The following is a 22,279-nucleotide window of genomic DNA, read 5'->3' as shown; positions in this document are numbered from 1 at the left end:
CTGAGCCACTCAGGAGCGTGCTCTTGCCCGGATTGGCCTTCATTTCTATTGCTTGCCAGGAAAGGCTGTGGGAAAGTGTAGGTTGGAATCTGTTTGGCTTCTAGTTTCTTGGTTTTTCCTCTCCAATCCAGGGCCCAAGCATGAAGCCAAGAACCCCAGTGGTGGGAAAGAGCCTCAGGAAACGTAAAGGTAAGAGGTAGTTCCTCTTTGAAGACACTGAAAGCATCTTTCTTGCTCTCCTTGAATGCCAGGGCTCTTCCTTCCTGGAGAGCCCCACAGCTAGGGCCAGGCCGACGGCAGCTTCTAGGAGTAGTGGCTCTTGTAGAATGTGGAGTGTGTTCAGCAAGTCATCTGCCTTTTATCAGTCTCTAGATTCCATTCTGCATCATGGTCAGGGTCAGAGAAGGCCCAGGTAGCCACCACCACCACCGTCATCACACACACCACACACACACACACACACACACACACACACACACACGTGAGCAGACATGTCCCCTGCACTCCTGCCAGGAAGCCCTTTGAAGAGTTGAGCAGCAACATTCTGCTATTCATTAGCTAAGAACAGCAGCTGCCACCTAGTGTCTGAGCAGTGTCAAGGCTCCCACCTCGGTGGTGGGAACCAGGATGGCTGGCTAGGACTGGCTCCCTAAGGGCTGGACAGGAGGAGCTGAAGGACTACGATAGATAGATGGGTTCCCTCCGTCCTGATTTAGAAAGTGGCCAGAAATGCTGACTATTCAGGAGAAACTCATGTTTTAAATGTTAATATTTGTTTGTTTATTTATTAATGCCTAAGGGCTACTGATGTAGCTCAGTGGGAGGGCACTTGCCTGACAAACCCAAGGCTCTGGGTTCTCTCCAGCACACTGGAAAACAAGCAAACACACCTAAACATGTCAGGCAGTCTCTTGATTTAAATCCCTTTTAAAGTCACGTGTGTGCCTCTCTCTGGCCTTCTCTAATGTCTGTTCTGCCAGCCTGAGGCTCTGGCCAGCATCTTCGTGTGGGAACTAACCTTTGCGTGCTGCCTCCTGTACTGTTTTTGCTGAGGCCCCGCCTTCTTCCTTCCTGTGTACCTCATCCTGGCTGCTGTGCCCCCCCAGATACCCGCTGCCCTTATATTTCGTTTCAAAGTTCCCCGTGCCTGAGCTCCTTCCACAGCTCCTTGCTCCTTCATAACGGCAACCAGTAACTGCTGATGTCAGCCCAGCCTCTCATTGTCCCAGTCCACCTCAAGTGCCCACTGCTCACCAGGACCTCAGGTCTGGAGGTCTTACCCCCTGTTCCCAGGCCCCACCCCCACTTCACTCACTGGTCCTCTTCTACAGCCACCTCAGTGCCTCCTGGAGTGGGGTTTAGCTGTCCCTTGCTTTAAGACCGTGTCCAGCTGGCCTCCTAGGTGTGGGGATACTCCACTAAGCTCAAGTGGAAACCTGAGCTTTTCGGATGCCTTAGCTGTGCCCTCGGACAGCTCGCTCTAGTGTGATATCACTCGTTAGTGCCCCTCTCCAAGCCCAGCCCCACACTTTGCTCACGGGATAAACAGCAACACTGGTCAGAGGATATCCATGGCACCCTCAGACCTGGGTCCAGAGGCGGTCTCTTCCATCTCCAACGATACGCTCCCTGATCCACTCCAGAGCACCCAACCCGCCATCTGCCAGAGGCCAGGGCTGGGGTGCAGTCAGTGGTCAGTGCTTGCTGACCATGCACAGTGCCCTGTATCTATCCCCAGCACCGTAAAGCAAAGCCTGGGAGCCAGGACACCCTTCCACCTTTTATTTCACATAAAAGCCCAACTGCCCCCTGGACTAGAAGGCTCCAAATGCAGCCTGAGTCACCTCTGGCTTCCTCTGTTCTAACCCAACCTGCCCCTGGTTCTTGGACCCCACTCTCTTGCCAGTGCCCTGGGGACTTTCTGCTGTGCTTCTCCATCGCCTCCTCTAGCCGTTCTCAAGGCCTTCAAAAGAACACTGCCGGCCATTCTGTTTACAACCATGGTGGGGGCCAGGTGGTGACGCTTCTAATCCCGGAACTCGGGAGGCAGAGGCAGGGGGATCTCTGTGAGCTCAAGACCAGCCTGCTCTACAGACTGAGGTCCAGGACGGCCAGGGCTACACAGAGAAACCCTGTCTTGTAAAAACAAACAACCGTGGTGGTTCACCTGCCCCGTGTGGGAGATACACATTTGATACACTCCAATGGCACTGAAGACAGTCACAGGGCAACGTGCCGTAACCCCCCCAGAGCTAACTCATCACACTTAAGCTGTTACCAGGGAGATAAGTTGGGACCATGGGCAGGGGTGGGGTTAGCACAAATTCCAGGGTGGCCTCTGCCCCCCGCCCCACCATTAGCAACTCAAATATCACATATGATTTGGAAGCAGACCCTGCACACAGACTCCGAGAGCTCTGCTGGGTCCTCTAGGGCAGGGACAGGAATGAACATGGGAAGATGTGTGCAGCATGCCTCCCCCACAATCAGCCGCCATCAGTGTCTGCAGTCTACTCTGAGCTCGTTCTCATCCACAGTAGGCAGGAGAGCAGCGTGAGGCTAGTACGTGGGCGCCCATTCCAAGGTTTTCCAGGAAGCCTGGCTTCCATTCATTTCTTGTGTCTTTGCTTAAGCAGAAGTAGCAGATCCAGCCCAGAAATCCATCCACCCTGCTACCCGACAGGATGTGTGCCTCCAGAGGGCCCGACTCCTGCAGCCTGGGACGGACTATGCCTGAGTCAGGCTGTCTGCCACACACCACCCTTGAGCAGGCTGAGAGGAGCGTGACTTTGGAGATGAAGGGGATCCCTCCACACACAAAGCCAGCCTCCATCTATCCTGGGATCTGGCCTCACAGCCTGCAGCACAGCACCCAAGGCTTTTGCTAGCCTAGAGTCCCTCCTCGCTGGGCTGGATGGGATAGCACGTGGGTGCAGTGGGGCAGCCAGCTCAGGGCTGTTCCTTACTCAGGCTGGCGTCGTGGTGTCTCCAGAAGGAAGGTACAGAGTTGAAAGATGCTTGAGTGCGTCAATGGGACTGCCCACCCTCTGGCTACCTGGTCCTGGGGGGCACCTGTACTTCAACTCCCCTCCGCAGGCAACCGCCTTCCCTGGTTACCCAAATCCAATGTGTTGAGCAGGAAAATGGGTGTGGCAGGTCCCTGGCAGCATGAAGCAGCAGGGCTCACTAGCCTGCCCACTACCAGGACAGATTGGCTTTGGCTTTGTGTGAGAGCCCCCAGGGCCACCTCTCCACAGGTACAGAGGTCCACACCTGTAGTTCTAGCTACTGAGAAGCCACAGAAGGATTTGAGGCCAGGACTCTGAAACGAACCTGAGCAACATAGCAAAAACCTCTCAGAGCAAGCAAAATCCTTCTCGGGCTGAAAGGTGCAAGTCGTGTGTGTGCCCTGAGGCTGGGCCTGTGGCTTGGCTCAGAGGGTTGGAATTGCACAGCCCTTCCCTTGTGTCTCACAAGTCACCAGTGTGCTCTAGGCTTTGCACCACGACAGCCTCAGGCAGGTGCCCTGGGGCTGGAACGAAAGAAAGCATGGCTGCTTATCCATGCAGAAGAGGCTGCGTTTGGCCCTGAGCGGGGCCCCTCCAGTGGGGTGGCAGCATCCAGACCAGAACTGCGCCATTTCATCTTTGCTTCTACACTGGTGACCACATGCACGAGCTCGCACCTCTCCTTGCCAAAGTCCAATGCTGCACACGTCAGGGCCGAGGGCAATCACACCAGTGTCTTTTTATTGGACCTTTCACAGCTGCCCTGGATGCCTTGAGCTGCCATCTAGCTCCTCAGCCTCTTGGTCTTCTTGGCCTCCCAACTCGGGTACTTTCATGATCTTACCACAGCTTGGTCCCTGGGCTTTGGGCTCAGGCTGCTTCACTCAGACAAGGCCCCTGCCTCCCCCGGTCTGTGCCAGGGAGGCTAACTGGCCTGGGACTTCTAGGCAGTCTGCTCTGGCCTGAGTTCCCTGGCAGCAGTGCCCATTTGAGCCCCATCATATCCTCCACTGCACAGCAGAACAGGCTCGAAGCTACAGCTTGGTGTTGAGGTGGAAGAAATGGGGTGCCGCATAGGTGGTGACGGGCGGCACGTGCCAGGCGGATGGAGCTGGACCCAGTCTGTTGTGGAGGACAGTGTCATAGGATGTGGAAGGGAAGTGCATCAGGCTGGTAGCCATGGGTGAGGAGGGGCCCGTTGTAGCCAGGAGATGGGCTGGGAATGCTGGGATGACCAGGGGGCTGAATGGGAGTGTAGCCTGGCCCTTCAGAGGGTCTGGGCTGCTGGTGAAGTTCAGGGGACACCTCAGCATGGTACCCCTGTAGGCCTCTGGAGGAGTGGGCCCCAGGGCTGGGCCCAGTAGGCAGGAGACAGCCAAGCCAGGTGCTGCAGGCTTGACCCCGCACCCCTTGGCGTCCACCTCCTTCAGATATGGAGACACTGCCCTTAGTTTCTTGCCACCAAGAGCAAATGCCTCTTCTTCCAAGCTGCGCTTATTACCAAGGCCTGGGTTACTGGGAATGGGGGGTGGGGCTCCAGGGCTCTCAGCGGGAACCTTGGCCATGGGGGATACCCAGCAGGCCTTGGGCTTGGGGTAGAAACTTCTCTTCCTGAGGCTGCCTTTATGGAATGCAGAGGGGCGGTTGACATCCCCGCCCCACACCAGCTGGGGCTCTTTGGTTGGCGGTCCTTCCTCTTTACCAGGCGGTCCCAGCGGCACCCTGTCTTTAAGGTTGGAGAAGAAGTCTCTGGGGTGCTGGCTGACAGGCTTCAGCACCTCGGTGGGGTATGCATGAAAACAGCCTGAGAAAGTAGGGGCTGCAGGGCAGGGGCCAACCTGTGCCTCCACCCTGGCACCGCCACCGGGGGCCTGCAATCCTTCCTGGGGGGTTAGCTGGTGTTCAGAATTCTCAGCAGGGGGCCCTCTTAGGTTCTGGGGGCTTTCTTGAAGGTCCTTGTCGGGGCTTCTTGCTCCGTGGCGACAGCCCTCTTCTTGGCACTGCAAGGCCTCTGCCTTGCTGACCTGAGCCAGGAGCTTCTTTTTGGCCAGTGGTGACATGATGCCATGCGCCCCTTTGCAGTAAAAGTTGGACAAGAGCCGCTTGTAGGCCTCAGGGCAGCCACTAGGACCTGGGAATGGAAGAGAGGGCCCAGATGCCGGGCCCAGCTGTTCTGTGCTATCCCTTGAGGGTCCCTGGCTGGGAAGCTGTGTCTGGCCAGTGGCGTCTGATTTGGTCTTTCCTGGCATGGTCTGGAATAAGAAAAAGCCTTGTGTTAGGGTCGGGTACAAGACCATGCGTCTACCCTGAAGGCCTGGAGGCAGCGGGTCCTCGGAGAGCACCCAGCAGCACCACTCAGCCCTTGCAAGGTCCAAAGTTTCCTAGTGTGGCCTGTCCTGAGCAGATGGAGCCTAGCACCCGGCAATCCCAGGGTCCTGCGCACAGGTGTCAGCCACTCTTCTGAGAACCCAGTTTCACCAGCTCCTGCCCTGGCCGCAGGTTCCTGATATTCCAAGCAGGAGTCAGCAGCCATGGCCAGAGCAGCACGGAAGCTATCAAAGTAGCCTCACTACTCAGCGCCTACCTGGTCCACTTGCCTCTCCTCTGAGTCCCTGGCCTTCTTCGGCTTCTCAGTGGTCCCATCGTCCCCCCTCAGCTCCTTGGCCATCTTGTACTGCTTCCTGGGCTTGGCGGGGGGCAGCGGTTTGTCATCCTCCCCCTTCAGGTGCCGCACATATGGGAGGACCAGCCTGGAGGGGGCGGAGGAGCGAGTGTGTCCAGCAGGAGCCACACAGCGGCTCCTAACAGCAGGCCCCTGGGGGGTCCTCTAACCCCCCGTGCTTCTTCCTGCCAGTGCGCACAGCCCTCCCTCAGGCACACAGACTCCGCCCCCTTCTCTGGACAGCAGTAGCACATCTGTCTATAGGCTGTCTTCGCCCTCCACCCCCGCGCACCTGCCAGGACTCCGGAAGGGGAGGGCCTAGGCTCGCTGCCCCCTACCTCTCGTAGTGGCGGCGCGTGCACGTGGCGGCGCTGGTGCTGCCTGGGCTGCCCCCAAGCTCGTCATACACGTTCTTCCAGAGGCGGCGGCCTGTCACCTGTGAGACCCCAGACAAGATGGGCTAGTGGGGAACCTCTCAGCTCCAGGTTCCCCCTTCAGGGAGGGGATGAGAGCTGACTCTGGGGGTTCCTTCTCCGGCCCTGGGCACGATGCTGGAGAATGCTGCTGGTACCCACCAGCTCCTCTGTCCCAGGAACTGCCTGACTGCTAGGCACAGCAGGCTTTGGAGCAGCAGAGGGCAGGGCAGAGGTAGGGGTGCAAAGCGACCGATCCCTCCTCCCACAGCATGCAGGCTGGATCTGAGTATTCTGATTTTCCTGGCATCTGCTGGCAAGAACAGCCCTGTTGACCATCCTGGTCCCCAGCTCCTGCTAGGGTATGGCTGAAGCTTGAGCTCAGCAAGGGACTAGAGAATCCTTCCTTACCAGCTCATAGGCCCCCAGCTTCTCCACTGCCTTGTAGATCTTCCACAGGTTAACTGAAGGCAAGAGGCAAGACAGACCATCAGGTTCTGCAACCCCATGCTACCAGACCGGGCAAGCTGGCCTGATGGCCGCAGGGATGGAACCCCACTCCACCCCTTGTTTTCGGGGAGGCAGCTTCCTTGGGCAATCCCTGTGGGCTGGCGGTATCCAGGGTCACCAGGAGCAGAGGTGCCTTTCCTGTTGTCCTGCCTGGGGAGATCCCCTGACCCCCCCCATACCTACCACCCCTGCACCCCTCCCCACCCCCTCGAGGGACGCACTCTGCTTGAAGCCAAGATGGGGCACCCTCTCGATAGGCGTGTGTCGCTCCTTCATGAACTTGTAGAGGCTGACCAGGAAGGCCTGTTCCTCCTCCCGCTCCCCGCCTGCCTCAGGGGAGTCCTGGGGAGAGAGCAGGAGGCACGAATGGGCCCCACTGATGGGCAGCTGGACAATGCTGACCACTGCCGTACAAAGGAATAAGTGCCTAGGTCCCAGCCACGTGCTACCAGGAACACCTAGCCTCCTGTTCTAGGTCACACAGGCATAGGTCAAGGGCTGGAATCCAGAGTTCCAACTCCTGACAGCCTAGAAGTGGCCACAGGGGCGGCCCTCAGTCCTCCAGGGAAGGGCCACTTTTCTATCTTGCTTTGATCTGTTTTATCCATTTCAGTTCCTAGGAGGCAAGCTCAGTGTCCCTAAACAGTTCGGTAAAAGCTAAATGCGCACTGGGTAGTGGTGGCGAACCTTTCATCCTAGCACTCGGGAGGCAGAGGCAGGCAGATTTCTGAGTCTGATGTCTATAGAGTGAGTTTTCGGTCAGCCAGGGCTATACAGAGAAACCATGTCTCGAAAAACAAGAACAAAACAAAAGCCAAAAGAGCTAAACACACAAAGGCGCTCAGTGCTTCTTGGTACCCAGAGGCCTGTAGCCTGCAGCTTCTCATTTTCAGCTTGATGGACAGGTGGGAATATCTTTTAATACCTCGGACTCCTGTTTGTCCGCTTCGTGACCAGAGTCCAGGTGGTTAGGTTTGCAGAGAGATCTGCTCCAAATCTGGGTGACAGCCTGCCTTGCCTAGTACCCAGATCCTGCACCCTCCAGTGCGGGCCCTGGGCAGCTCTGCAGCAGGAGGCAGATGCCTGCTTCCCCCTCAGCACTCAGAGCTCCTCAGGGTCCCTGGAGGCTGAGCCAGCAGGGAAGAGGGCCGAGGGTTTGTCCAACTCACCTCCTCTGGCTGGCTGGGGCTCTGGCTCCTACCCTGCTCACCATCGGGCTTGGGGGACACAGGGAGCTCCAGGGGGACACCTTCTTCTGACGGTTCTTTCTTTCCTTTGGCAGGAGGTGCTGCTGGGAGAGAGGAACGGAAGGGGAGAGGGCAGGTGAGATGCAGGTAGGCGAATGGAATGGTGGCTGAGGGAGGGTCACCTCGCCTCAGCCAGGGAAAGGGTGAGTGCCCACTTTACTTCCACAAAGTGTCCTCTGCCGGCCAGTCCTGGCTGCCATGTTCTCAACACACACACACACACACACACACACACACACACACACACACACACACACAGGCTCACTCTGGCCCACGTCTCTGCAGGAAACCCTCAGCCTCCTCATTATTGTCCAGGATCAAGCAAGGGTGTGTTGTGCAGACACACCCTCCAAAGCCTGCCCGTGTTCAGGCAGAGAGCATTGAAGTAGCTCTGCCGAATGCTGCCAGGGCTCCGTCTAGGAGGCCCCCACCACCATCGGCCCCTTAGCTCCAGGCTGCCCTCACTAGCAAGGCTCTGAGCACCATTCAGGTCAGCTATAATCCCTCCTTCCGGCTGGCCTTTCCCAGCTCCAGCTAACTCCAGCACTCCTGTCCTTCCCTTTCCTGTCCATCATGACTGAACTGTGACTGCCCACACCTTCTGAGTCCCCTGTTCAAGACAGATGCCAGGTGAGGAAGAAGGATGGAGGCTCATGGCTTGTGATGATGGCCACGGGTGTCACGTTATTTAGTGACAGCTCTGGCCTGTGTGGGGCATGGAAAGGGTCACAGATTGTCTGCTTCAAGAAAGAGCAACCCACGTTGCCTCAGGTGCCTCAGGTGATGAGGCAGGCTGGCATCAGGTTGGGACCAAATCCTTTTAATTAATTAGTTCATCAAGAGAGTGTCTCACTGTGCAGTCCAGGCTGGCCTAAAACAGGCAGCAATCCTCCTGCCTCTGCCACCTGAAGGATGGGGTTACAAGCGCGTGCTACTATGTCCAACTAAACGGGAACTTGTTTTGTTTCCATTATATGAGGAGGGGTTTTATGTAGCACAGACTGCAATTCACTGGGTAGCCAAGTCTGACCTTGAAGCCCTGTTCCTTCTGCCTCCACCTTTGCTTTGCTGCAACTGTAGGCAGGTGCCAGGCCACCTGGCCTAGAAACTCACAGCTTTTAGTAATCTGTTCTTTGTGGTTTGGGGGATGACACCTAGACATTCTAGGCAAACATGTTTTTAAATCCTTTTTTTTTTTCTTAGTTAGCATACAAAGAAATAGATTTTACTCTGGCATTTCATACATTTCATTATGCTTTATTCTTCTCTTCCAACCCTCTAAGCACTTTCTACTAAGCTATAGCCCTTGGTTTCTGAAACAGTCTCATAGGGTAGCCCAGGCTGACCCTGAGCTGCAAAGGGCTAGAATTACAGGTGTGAGCCATTGCACCTTTTCCCTTTTCTTTTTGCTAATCTGTTATCAACTCCAGTTCAGAGAACCCTTGTCACTGGAAGCTGTAAGATTTCCCCATCAGCATGGGCAAAAAGCATCCCATTTTCCTATCAGCCCAGGGAAAAGAGAACCTCCTCGTGCCTGGTGGTGGTGGCACACGCCTTTAATCCAGCACTTGGAAGGCAGAGGCAGAATCTCCCAGTTTGAGGCCAGCCTGGTCTACATAGGACAGTTGGGGCTACACAGAGAATCCTTGTCTCGAAAAACAGAAGAGGAAGAGGAGGAAGAAGAAGAAGATGAGGAGGAGGAGAAGGGAGAGGAGGAGGAATAAAAAGACCCCCCTTGAGGACACTGGTCCCACAGCCGCATGACCCAGAGGAGCCGGCGTCAGGATGCTCAGCTCCTGAAAGGCCCTCCCCTTGACAGTTATGCACACAAGAGCAGCCATCCATGCCTGTCAGCTCACACTGTGTGGGTCCCCGACTCTGGGTCCCTGGCTTTTCGGGTATATTCTCTCACTTAGTCCCAGGAGGGATCCCCTTTTAAAGAGGGGAAAGCAAGCTGAGGCCAGGGAGGTCAAGAGGCTCAGTATCTCCCTAGGGCACCAGAATTCAAGATTCAGCAGGGCTGACCACTGGTTCAATGACTGTGGTTACAGTCACCACTGGCAAAGACCTCGTGAAGTGTCCAAATACACTCAGAGCTGCTCATCCTCACTCCTGTGTCCATCCAGAGCAACTTGGATACCCTCTTAGATGGCTACTGATATTCAAGTTCATGGCCAGTTTCCAGAGGCCCCAGGGCCTCACAACTGCCCTCCATTTTCTACCACATTCTCTGAAACTCTGTGCCTCAGTCTTTGCTTCTGTGACCTGTGCCCTCTAGGGTGGGGGTGAGGGTCCTTTGCCACCTCTGGGTGACTCTCAAATCTGACAACCAGATGCACCTCTTGGTCTGGCTGGGGGCCTCTGCACACTCCTGTTTCCCTTCCAGCTTGCGCCTCAGCTCCTGGGCACCAGGGACTCTCCATCTACGGCTTAGTGAGACCTGGGCTTCCTGGTGCTAAAGAGTTGTCATGTCACGCCCTGGATCTTAAAAACTAACACAGTTGGACCATGACAGCACCTGGAGCACTTTCAGGCTGAGGCTTACGGCCTGAGCAAGGCTCCATCAGAACCCAAAGCTCCCAGGGAGCCCCGTGGGCTGCAGGTGGACAACCGCCAGTCTGCTGATCTCCAGCCCTATGTGCAGCTCAGTTCTGGGATGTGTAAGCTTGCTCAAGGAAAAATCTCCTAGGGTAGGCCACTCATGTTACCTGGAAAAGAAACCGCCAATCCAAGCTGTTTGACCCCAAATGGAAAAGGGATCAGAGCTCCCGCCCTGAGCCACAAAGGGAAACACTCTCTTTATCACTATGTCCTGAGTCCCCAAATGAACTTGGTGTCCGTTCTCTTCTGGCCAGGGCCGTCACTCTCTGTCCCTGGCAGGACCTTCTGGGCCCTGACTCCTGTACTAGATGATAGGGCAGGTTACCCTTTGTCCTGTCCCTGGCATTCCTAACCCCTCCTTTCCCCGAGCAGTTATAGATAGGGGTTCCAGGTAAATCATTTGTCGGAAAGGTTCTGCCATGAAACCCACAACCACAGACTGAGACAGTGTCCCCAGCCTGCCTGACTCCTGTAACTCCTGATACATGGCCCAAGCATGGAGTAGCAGGCTAAGTTCCATCTTAGGTTCTACAAGGGGTGGGATTGGCCCCCACATCTCAGAATCACCCTGCCTGTGAGGTAGGAGAAAGTGGCCTTTTCCTATTTGGCTGCTGCTGCCACGAACCAAATCCTCATCTACCCTGCGGCTTGTGTGCAGGATCCCTTCCTGGCCAGTGCTTTGATGTCCTACTTGTGATAGCGAAGGAGGCTGATATTTTCAAGAAGACAGCCTCTGCCTTGCACAACGCCATCCACACAGGACATTTTCTATCCATGAAACAACACCGGTAACAGGGATCGATGCTTCCTTGGAGCACATCTAAACTCCCTTCTGGTGTGACGGGTGAGGTGTGAGGTAGGGGTCTACCCACGTTTTCCTTCGCCGGCCCAGTGGTTGCCAGCACTGGCAGAGTCACACCCTCTGCAGCCAATGAATACTGCTTTCCCTGAAACCTCACACTTGACGAAGGATGCCTGGGGCCGTTCCTAGACCGTCTATTCTGCTCCACTCATGTGGAGTGATACATCCATGTGCAGTTTTAGTTTTTGTAGCTTGATGAAAGAGTTCACTACACAGACAGAGGTCAGGCCCCCCTCCAACATTCCTCTTTGCAATGCATTCCATCCGAAACTCAAGATGGTGTAGGCTCGGGACTCTAAAGCAGCCGTAATGAACCTGTAGGTTGAGACCCCTTTCACAGAGGCGGCACGGCAGATATTTACACTAGGATTCATAACAGCAGCAAAATTACAGTTATGAAGTAGCAACGAAATAATGTTAAGGTTGGGGTCACCACAGAACATGAGGAACTGTCTTGAAGGGTTGCAGCATTAGGAAGGTTGTGACCCACTGCTCTAAAACAAACAACAAACAAACAAAAAACACCAGTGGGATTTTGGTTGAAAAGCACTTAAACTGAGAATCAGCTTTATTTCTGCTCTGTTCCTTCATGTAATGGCAGGGCTTTACTCCATAGTTCCTTGGGCTCCACTGTCCATACAAGAACCCAGGGAGACGGAGATGAGAGTTTGACAGAGGAGTCCTTTCCTAGGCCAGGTATGGAGGGGTACAGCAGAAGGGCTGGCGCAGCCCGTCCTGGGTTATGACTGACTTTGATGGACTCCAGGGCTGTGAGGCACTGAGGGCCAGGATTCAGTCCCTCTTTCCAATCCGAGCAAGCCTGCCAAAGCTGGTGTTTTCAAGCCACTCCCTCTTTTCCTTTCTGCTTTAGCTATGCCTCACTAAAGCTAATCTCTTCTGGGCTGTCTGGGGCTGGGCATCTTACACAAGCCTTCCTGAGTCTTCTTCCTTTTAACACATGTCATGCCCGAGGCTCCGAGAGGTCAAACAACTGGCCCCATGGTCACACAGCTTCCCAGTGGCAAAGCTGAGATTCCAAACTACAGAGGTTTGACTGCGCCAAGAGCCAGAACCTCCAGATCTAGAGCTTTGTAAATAGGACAGGGAGACCAACCTCGGCTTTCTCACCTGAGCTCAGAGGGTATACACTAACCCACATACCTGAGTGGATCTGTGCAGCGCCATCATTTTATAGTAAGAATAGGTCAGTGTGAACCACTGAGCCAGCCAGGCCCAGAATAGGAAGGGTTTGCAGAAGCTCTATAGTGTGAATCAACGTGCCTGGCCTCCACCTCTCCCAGGCCCCGCCATCTTGCAACACAGGGATACCTGTGCAAACCTTATAACCTTTAAGGGAGGAAAACCACTGGATACTACTGAGGTTCGCTGAAGCAATGGTAACCCGCTGTCTAGGTGGACAAAGGCTCCGTGTAAAAGAAGGAAGAGGAACGTAGCGATAGTGAGCAGAACCAGAGGCGTCTCTGAAGCAGTGGGATGAGTGCAGAGCTATCAAGAGGCCCTGTGAGCCTGACCCCTGCCCACGCAGCCAGTGAGCTGAGATCAGATGAAAGTGTGCAGGACGCAGGAGGCAGAGGGGGCTCTAGAGCCATTTGGGTGTATCTCTGCTTGTTTATTTGTCTGCTTGGGACAAGGTTTCTCTATGTAGCCCAGACTGGCCTTGAACTTATAACTCCCGAGTGTTGGGACTATAGACATGCACCACCATGCCAAGCAGGGTGCGTCTGTTATCACCTCCATCGCTGTCTCTAGCTCACTCCCATCATCTAGAAGATGGGTGTGCCAGGCTCGGTGACCAGCTTTCTAAGCAGAACAAAGCAAGAAGTGAGATCTCCCTCACAAAAGGCAGTAGAAAGTGTGTGCACACACTCTCGCTGACACCTGCCTGTCCCCATGGCGTCTGATTCTCCCTGGGGTACTCCTGACAGGCTGACCTAAGTATGTGGGATGAGGATGCTTGCTCTGAGAACCCTGGTGCTTGGAGAAGCAGCCTCAAGGCTGCTCACCTCCTGTGAGCTGGCCTGCCAGGCCTGGGCCCCACTTTCCCTCCCTCTCTCTTATTTGCCTACCCCAGTCACCCTCCTCATGATGGGAAGGAAGTGACACTTCCTTTCATGAAAACTCACTGACTGGGAACACTACGTCAATTACAACAATAATGGCAACAGCAACCTCAATAACAACCGGCAGACACGGCCCCACCCCCTTGCCTGAGGTTGTTGGCTTAAGTTTCTCTTAGCTCAAGCTGGAGAGGAAACAAAGACAGCCTTTGAAGCAGTCAGTCCACTCTGTGGCCCAGAAGCCTGCTGCCTGGCATTCTCCTCCTTGGGCTTGCTCCAGTAGGCAGTTTGGGGAGGGGTGGTCCTGCCAAGAGCCAGTCTTGAAGACAGCTGGACAGGAGTCCGGGGCACAGAACCAGCCACAGCCTTCCTACCCTTGCACCTCTGCCAAGGCAGGGAGAGGTGAGCTGTGAGTGGCTAGAGACCAGATGAGAGCCTGAAGAGGTACATGAAGGCAGAGGGGGGTATAGGGACAACGGGCCATCTTGAGATTCCAGACTCCCGCTGCTCCCCAGCCCTGGGATCTCCTAAGAGAACCTTCTCCAGGAAGGACTGAGTTCCCATGGCCTCACCCCTCTGTCCATATGTTTGGTGAAGACAGAGCCCTATATAAGGATCGTTTCCGGTTTTCCCACCCTACCTATGCAGAAACAAGCCTCGGAGGGTGACTCAACAGTAGGTAGAACCCTACACCGGGTACTTCCCTCCATCACCGCTTTTCCATTCTCCTCCCACTCTCCTCACCGTAGCACAGTGCCTGCTACCCTGCTCCAAGAGGGAACCTGGACCATTGTGGGCAGCTTTCCATCTAGGACAACAGAAGGCCACCAGGAAAGGAGAGAAAGACAAGGAGTCTTAGAAGCCTGGCCCTCACTCACTGTCTGACCTGAGCCCGTCACTATGACTCAGTTTCTCTGACTGTAATAAAAGATGGGGGAGGGGGAATATAGAATTCTAAGGTCCATCTGGCCTCTGTCATTTCAAGTTCTATGGCAAGCAGTCAGTTTGGACTCTAACTGCTGTGGAGACCAGACCCTCCAGCTAACACCTCCCACCCTCCCCTGCTCTGGCATCCTCTTTTGGCGCTGAGACCCTCAGATGTGCACTGATTCCCAGCAGTGCCCGCGGGGTGGGTGAAAGGGCACCTGCTACCCTCCGTTGGCTGCTGCGACCCCTACTCTGAAATGCGAGGCTCTGCAAACAAGGCGCCGCAGGTCAGAGGAACACGACTCAGGGTGAATTCGAGCTCTTCCCGGCCCGGGCTGTGGGGTGTGACCCCAGCGAGGGGGCAACGGCTGGGCACTGTGGAGGGTCACGCTGAAGGAAAGCAGCCTGTGCTTCTGCCCTCTTTTCACTAATCAGAGAGAGAGAGCGACAGAGAGAGAGAGAGAGAGAGAGAGAGAGAGGAGAGGAGAGAAGGAGCTGCGGACCCGAAGCCATCAAACCATCAGCATGTCCCTCAGCAGAAAGAGGAACCGTTGATTCTTCAAAGCGCATTGAGCAAGTTCTTCAAAACCCGCGCAGTCACTTTCAGGAATCGCGGCCGCAGTGGGAAGCGCCGCGCGCGGCCAGGCGCCTCGGGTTCTGAGAAGCGCTGGGCTGGCACGGGGCAGGGAGGGGCCCGCGGCCGAGAAGCTGCTGCTGACAGCTGTCACAACAAATGGGCCCAGAGCAGCTCGAGATTGAAACCGCAGCAGGAAGTGTGGGCGGCTCAGTGAATTTCAGTCCAGAGCCGGAGAGGAGAGTTTCGAGATAAACGCCTGGGAAGCCCCTGGCCGCCCCGACTTTCCACGAGAGGAGAGCACGCCGACAGCCGGCTTGCCCCGCGGGCCGCGATCGCCCCGGGACCCCAGCCCCCCGACCTCGGCGCCGCCCGCGAGCCGCTTACCCATGGCCCGGCGAGATCCCGCGTCACCGACCGGAGACCCGCCACGCGCGCAGCCGCCCCGACCCAGCGCTCTCGGCGCGAGTGAGTCGCGGCGCCGCTCGACTGCCGCCTCCCCGTTGACCCGCCCCTGGACACGCCCTGCTGCGCTCTGGGCTCCCATTGGATGATCCTATTTTCGAGGGCGGGGATGGCCCCGCCCCTTGCTCCCGAGGAAGTCTGGGAATGGTAGTTTGCGCCCCTTAACAGTGTGGCACTGCTGCAGGACACTTAAGAATCACTGCCGCCCCTGTGTCTGTTGATTTCCCTAGAGGCCAAATTAGAGTCTTAGACAGCTGCCCGCTCTCTGCAGCGTGCCAGAGACTGGGTGGGGTTAAACAAAGTGCTCTGGCTTTGACTTCAAGTGGTTGGTCTTGGCCGGTTCCATCCTATCCAGCTTCACATACAGAGGTGAGTACTGTCAGCTTACCCGGGGCCAATCTAAGAAGTCCGTGGCCCAGGCCTAATGCCCCAGGCCTGCTCGTAGTGCCCATGTCCACGTATGTCAAGTAGACTGACAGCCACAAGCTGAACCGTGCAAAGAGGAAGTGAGGGAGATGAGGATAAGGTGAGTGAGGACAAGAGGAGGCAAGGCAGTCATCTGGGCTTGTGTGGGTTGTGGAAGATGAAGCCCAAACAAGGTTTAAAAGCAGAAAGCTTCCGCACCTGCAAAGCTTGGACTTGAACTCTGTTCCTGGTATGTAGCTGGCATCCCTAGCATCAAAATCTGTTGATCAGTACTTAGCTCTGTGCATTTCACATCATCACTGCCCTCCTTTTTCAGAATGAAACAGGGCTAGGGCATTCACTACCTCACATAACTGGTAAATGGTGGGGCTAGGGCTCAACGTAGGCACAGAGAAGGAGGACTCCGTGGGCACACACCCCTTCCCCTGATATTTCATGCTCCCGTTTAGTGCTCCTGTTTACAATGAACAAACTGACCGAACTGCATTTGGTGACTACGGCCCTCTGGGCCTTATCCACGGACTCTGCAACCGCAGATCCGCATGCTCAGCCCCGAGCAGGTAACTCTGGTGGGATAATTGTAACAGCCTGCGCTTGTAGATCTGGTAACAGACACATTGTTGTCAATATTTATTAACTGCTCAGAATAATCACCAGAGTAAGGATTGCAACAGTGCCTCCCACATCCAAGATTACAAGCCACACTCCACCCCAGGAGATCTGAGACTCTGACAGAGATGTTATCTACTGATGGATACCGCCCGTAAACGTCACAGGCTTCTCCTTCCACGTTACCCGTTTGGTAAGGATTGACTGGGCTGGCCGCAGTGCCAGACCAGCGAGAGATCCGCATGCTGCCTCCGGTGTCACAGACAGAGCACCCACCACCTCCCGGATAGGATGCTTCGTCAGTCAGGCACTCACTACCTTACAAAGCTAATCGTAGGACTGGATAGGAGGAGCCTGTCATCTAGGCAGGACTGTTTGTGCAAGGCCTCAGCAAGTCAACACCTGTCTGGAGCCACCTGAGAACAATACGATCCAAATTTAATTGTCTCCCGAGGCAACTGTTTGCAACAGAAAGTAATTTACAACAGCTAATAAAGGCTGCTGAGGAATGATACCTCCACTTGCCTTCCTGAAAGCACAAACACTCACGTTGCTCAAGCTTCTGTTTTACACACCCCTGGCTCAGCTCACAGCCACCTTCCTCCATCACCCTCCTTCCATAGAACACCAGCCCAGGGTAGCCTGAGCAGTCACTAGCCCCTCCCCGGGCTTGGTTGTCTCTCTGCCAGCCTCCAGAAGAAAAATAAACACTGCTAACGTGTAAACGCATTCTTCCCGAGGAAGGGAGAACATTGAGGATAAATCAGTCCTCTCTGGCCCTGCCCCAAATCCAGTTCCCTCCCTCTCCTTATCAGATTGGATAGTCTTTCAGAATGTTCCTTACTTATTTTCATAAATACATGTATCCATGGTATGGTAAAACGTGTAACTTTGTTTAATGTTTTTAGCTGCTACACTTCTGATCCTTGGTGTCATAGAGAGGTCTGCAGTTAAAACACAGATCAGCATCTCCATTAGCATCTACTACTGTCGGTGCCTTTATGTGGTTTCTCAAGAGACCCCCCTCCCCTATTACCTGAATCCTGCTGAGAAACTTCTAGATGTCTGAGAGCACTTTTGTGGGGAGACTGAGCTAAGGCTACCTTCTAACACCTCGTCCATCTCTCAGGACCTGCTCTGGGGGTGCTTCTCATCCTGGAGCTTTCAGGCCTGGAGAAGTCAAGCAAGCTGCTGGAAGTCACACAGGAAAGTCGGTGCCACGCTTCATCTAAGACCTTCAAAGCCGTTCAGTGTGTTCAGAAAACAGGACAAGCAGCCTGTCTTCCCCCTGTTTTTGCTCTGTTCCCAGGCTCAGCAGTTGCAAAATACCCCTGGGGCCTTGTTTTCAAAGGGGAGTGAAGTGGGGGAGTATTTTTAACTGTTGGCCCTGCCTGGCTCCCCACTGCCCCCACTGCCTATGCTAGCTGTCCAGGAAAGGCTGCTTCACAGTGGCATTTGCAACTCATGGAAAACAACAAATGCTCGAAATAGACGGCACCCAAGCCCGGGAATGGAAAAAATGGGCTCATGGTTTCAAATGCGGATTTTAGAAAGAGACAAGAATAGCTTTTGGCCTTTGGGGACAGGATAGGGATGAGGGACTGGGGAGGCAGCAATGCTGGGAGAGAGCTGAGTCCCAGATCGCTGAGAAACAATTTTCTAGGAGAAGAGGTATGCTCACTGTCCCCGGGGTTAAAAGCAGGTGCTCCAAGCCCCCTCCTCACCTCCAGCTGAATCTAGAACAGCTTCCTGTGTTGAGTTAGGGCTGGCTTCGGGGTTGGGGGAGCTCCCTGGACCCCTCTCCCCACCCAACAGAAACCCAAGATGACAAGCTTGCCCCTGAAAAGTGACAGTTGAATCCTCCTGGGGTAGGGAAGAATTGGGGGTTTTCACCTGCACTCATATGCAGCCCAGATGTGCAATCTTGTAGGAGTTGTTTGGCCTCTCAGACACAGGGGGCTTGTCAGAGGAGGCAGGGATAATGCTGTGCCCATCCATCCATTCATCCATCCGTCTGTCCATCCGTCCAAACATCCATCCATCCATCCAAAATGTGTCATTTAGTCCTGTGTGCTGGCACCAAATTAGACAGTTATAGCCACTAACAGATAGCAAAGGGCACGCTGGAGAATCAGCGTAGTGTTATCTCCACGAGACACTCCCCCATTCTCCACCCCCCGGTCTCACCTGATCCCTACAAAATAGGCACTGTATCACTGTATTTGTCCCCAGAATTCTGTTGGGACATTGAGACGGAGCACCAGAGCACTGTACGTTGACCGACTCAGCCACAATCTAGAAGAAGTACGGAAAGGCTGACTATGCGCTAGGTCCTAGGCACAGGGCAACCAGACCTTGGTTCCTTGGGTCACAGAGCGGGAAAGGGAGACTGGGAAAGTACTTCAGTTTACATCAGTGTAACCGTTTTACTTAAGATCTCGGAGGGCCCTTCAATCCGGTTCGAATGTTCTTGACTGTTCCTCCCATTTGACAGATGGATTAAACTGAGACGCGTCTCACTTCAGTGACCTCTGCTTCCACCTAACCCTGATCAGTGCTCAGCAGCGCGGGGATGGGGAGCGACCGGGTTGCGTCCCAAGTCAAGAGAGAACTGCATCTCCCAGGATGCCTTGCTAGAAGGGGGCGTGTAGGGGCGGAGTCGCCACTCACTGTAATTTCTTGGCATTGCAAGGGGAAGGGGGAGTGGAGGAGGGGGTGTTCAAAAGTAAGGAGAGAGAATCAAAGCCTCAAGCGTCACGTCTAGGAATAGCCTCGGAGCCGGGCCAAGTCATTATCGACGATGAGTAATCGGTTAAGTCATTTCTCTAAACACCATTCCTTGTAAGAGAATTAAAATATCAGCTTACATCAGAGCGGGAGAGGCGGGCTCCGGGTCTGGGCAGCAGCGCCAGGAGCGGGAGAGGCTGGCGGGCTCCGCGTTCGGCCTGCCCGGGACGGGAGCGGAGCGGAGCGGAGCCGCGTGCCTGGGCGCTGCCAGCCCAGGCCGGGCAGGAACCGGCGCGTGGGGGAGGGGAGCAGCGGGCCAGGCCTCAGTTTACCAAGGTTGACGGCCCCGCGATGGGACGGAGCTGGGTTCCCTCTCCTCAGTGCTTCGCCAGTCATGCGTGGAGTTCTAGGACTTGATGTCTGGAGAGCTTCAGGGACAAGGGAGAAGGGTCCCCAATGCTCCCGGAGTCTTCCTCCTGACCGCTAGTCGCAGGCAATACTTAAAGCCCAGCCCTAAATTCCTTGTGATGATTTGGTTTGCCTCTTTAGTTAATTAATTTTAACGAGGCAGGGTTTCACTATGAAGTCCAGGCTAGCCTTAAGATCTTCCAGATCTTCATGCCTGAGTGCTGAGATTAGAGGCGCGGGGCAGCACAGCCAAATAGGCACCTTGCTGTATTGTTGTTTTTTGTTTTCTTTTTTCGGTACTGAGATTTGAACTAGGGCTTCAAGGAGGCTAGGTCAGAGATCTACCCCTGAACTACATCCGCAGCTGAGTTAGGCGCTATAAAGATTCTTGGACTCAGGGACCACGTGAAGGAACACTTCCCAGTCCTAGCTGCCTCACTTGCAGGTGGTGTGACCGAAGATTCTAAGCAGTTTTCCCGTGGCTGAGACGGGCTTAGCAGGGAGCAGCTTGCGAGCTTCCTGTGAGGGTGGAAAACAGGCCTGCAGGGTGGTCAGAATAGCCTCCAACAGGGCCGATTCTCTGTGTGGATTTGCCTCTTCTCTGTTCCCGACAGCAGCGACTAAGTTATGAAATCGGGTTCCTATCACTCCAGGATTCTGAAGGTCTGGGCTTGAGGGCCAGCACCTGGTCAGTTCTTACAGAGCCTCAAGGGGTGGGGTGGGGTGGGGGAGACATTACATGGTGAGAGACCAAAAGCCTGAGTGTGTCTCCTCTGGTCTCTCCACAGGGACCCCATCCCCGATCATGACAACCCTCTCTAACCCTGATCACCCCCCAGAGTGTCCTGTCCCTGCAAGCATCATCATTTTCATACCCTGATACCTGACAGTGTCATTAAATATCAGCAATGAAACCTTTGTGGCCTCTCACATTGTATCCAAACTCTAATGGCCTGTTTCCACCTCAGGGAAGAAATAAACCTTCAACACACACATACAGAGAGAGACAGAGACACAAAGAGATGGAGAGACACAGACAGACAGACAGACAGCGGGCCTCTTTCTTGTATCAGAGTCCAAGCCCTGGCCACGTGTTCAGTCCAGTCCCCAGATCACCCTAAACAGAGAGGTTCCCAGGCTCTGGCCATGGTGACATGGGGTGACATGGGTCCAGTGACTCTTCCTCCAAATCAGGTTCCCAGATTTCAAGGCACAGCTTGAAGAACCCTTGGGTCCCTGGGTGGGGTGGAGGTGGGGTGTCCCAGGTTCTGCCCCAAATGCCTAGGAGAACTGGAGGAGAAGGCGATGACTTGTTCCTAATCTGAACGGTCCCTGTTAACCCTCTCCATGCTGGGAACTCGAGCTTTGTTGGGGGAAGTTGCTCTAACACCTGTTTCTCAAAAGGACTGTGGGGCTTTATTTATTCATTTGTTTGTTTGTTTTTAATGTTTCATTACATAGCCCAGGATAGCCCAGCCACCTAAGTGCTGGGATTAAAGGTCTGTACCACCATGTCTGATAATAGTGAGCTTGGGGGGGTCTTTCAAATATTAAGACTTAAGGAAAGCATTCAGGCTTGGAGGGGCTCTGGCTTCACTGGTGTTAAGAACACGTTATTTCCTACGGTCCCACCCTGTCCACCCCAGACGCAGGGTCCCCGCTTTCATCATCTCGTTACCACCCAGCTGGGAAGACTGGGTGAAGTGAGTTACATACTCAATAATGATCCCCAGACAAGGAGTTCACAGAAGGCCAGGGAGGAAGGCAGATGGGCCCCTGCCGGCCTCTCTCACATAACGTGTGCCATGTTTGTTAGCCCTGGGACTTTTTATTGTCTAAATTTTAAATAAACAAGGGCTGCACGAACACCCTAATATTCGGGGCACATTTTGAAACAGCTCAGAAATCCCCACACCCCCTTGTGAGTCAGTTCTAGGAGCAGTAAGCAGAACTGTTGGCTGATACAAGAAAAATTCTGCAAAATAACAGCTGGGCAGCCCCGTGTCTCCAGGGATTTGAAGTGGAGACACAAAAATACTAGCGTCCTGCTGAGGCCCCGGGCCTCAAGGGCCCCAGGGACAGCTGGAGGGAACACAAAACGCTGCAAAAAGACCCCGTGTCAGTCTGTCGCCGGTGAGGAAAAATGCGATTCGAAACTGGGTGGGAAACATCAGATACTTTTCCGTCCGTGTTTCTTTTGCTGTTTTGGTGGCCTAAGCACGTGCTGGATCAACCGAGCCTCCGCCCAGGACCCCCTGACCCGGGACATTGGCTAGGGCAGCAGGCACCAGTGGCTGCGCGGATATGGTATTGGGAGCGGCAGGGCCACGCGCAGGCCTGGCGCGGACAGCGGTACCTGGCAGCCTCTACCATCCCATACAACCCGCGGGGCTTTCGGAAAGCGCTTTCCTTCCCCCCGCCGGATCTGAGTCAAAAGGAGGAGGTGGCTCAAACCGAAAGAATAATTCGGTTAGCCAAGGCCACCGATATTTCTCTGGGGCCCAAATAATTGCCAGGCAGGGGCTCCAGGGCGGGAGCATCGCGGGCCCCTCGGGTGTAGCTGAAAGTCCCCAGTCCAGTCCAGTACCTTTCACCGCCCCAAAAAGGGGGCCAGGAAGGGCGAGGGGCGCGCGCAAAGGGCTGATCAAAGGGACTTCGCGTTCTGCCGTCCTTGAGGGCAGGGCATCTGGAAGGGACAGGGCTCTTTTGACCCTACCCTCACCAATTTCAAGCAACCCCTTAGACTACCCTAGGACTCTGTG

At 54.8% G+C, this 22,279-nt stretch overlaps 1 protein-coding gene and 1 long non-coding RNA gene across 5 annotated transcripts; one reads left to right on the top strand and one right to left on the bottom strand.

Moving 5' to 3' along the window:
* Positions 1-767: 767 nt before the first annotated feature.
* Arid5a (AT-rich interaction domain 5A) lies at positions 768-15,385 on the bottom strand. 4 transcript variants are annotated; one of them, XM_021631603.2, is made up of 7 exons: positions 15,270-15,385; positions 7,763-7,884; positions 6,815-6,935; positions 6,495-6,547; positions 6,009-6,106; positions 5,593-5,758; positions 768-5,260 (listed from the first exon to the last, which is right to left on the bottom strand). In XM_021631603.2, the coding sequence occupies exons 1-7, from the start codon at positions 15,271-15,273 to the stop codon at positions 4,043-4,045; spliced, it is 1,782 nt and encodes a 593-aa protein (XP_021487278.1). In that variant the 5' UTR covers positions 15,274-15,385; the 3' UTR covers positions 768-4,042. The 4 variants fall into 4 exon arrangements, with proteins under 4 accessions (XP_021487278.1, XP_021487279.1, XP_060225840.1 ...); XM_021631604.2 differs by having other exon boundaries at positions 7,763-7,881; XM_060369857.1 differs by lacking the exons at positions 6,815-6,935; positions 15,270-15,385 and having other exon boundaries at positions 5,963-6,106.
* A 3,708-nt stretch (positions 15,386-19,093) lies between these two features.
* Positions 19,094-20,423, top strand: LOC132648248 (uncharacterized). Its single transcript, XR_009586619.1, has 3 exons — positions 19,094-19,223; positions 20,132-20,205; positions 20,306-20,423. It is a non-coding gene; the product is annotated as an uncharacterized LOC132648248 (long non-coding RNA).
* The last annotated feature ends 1,856 nt before the right edge of the window (positions 20,424-22,279 follow it).

Source organism: Meriones unguiculatus, chromosome 16, assembly GCF_030254825.1.
Source record: "Meriones unguiculatus strain TT.TT164.6M chromosome 16, Bangor_MerUng_6.1, whole genome shotgun sequence".
In the NCBI taxonomy this organism is placed as follows: domain Eukaryota; kingdom Metazoa; phylum Chordata; class Mammalia; order Rodentia; family Muridae; genus Meriones; species Meriones unguiculatus.
This window is presented reverse-complemented; position numbering and strand designations above follow the sequence as displayed.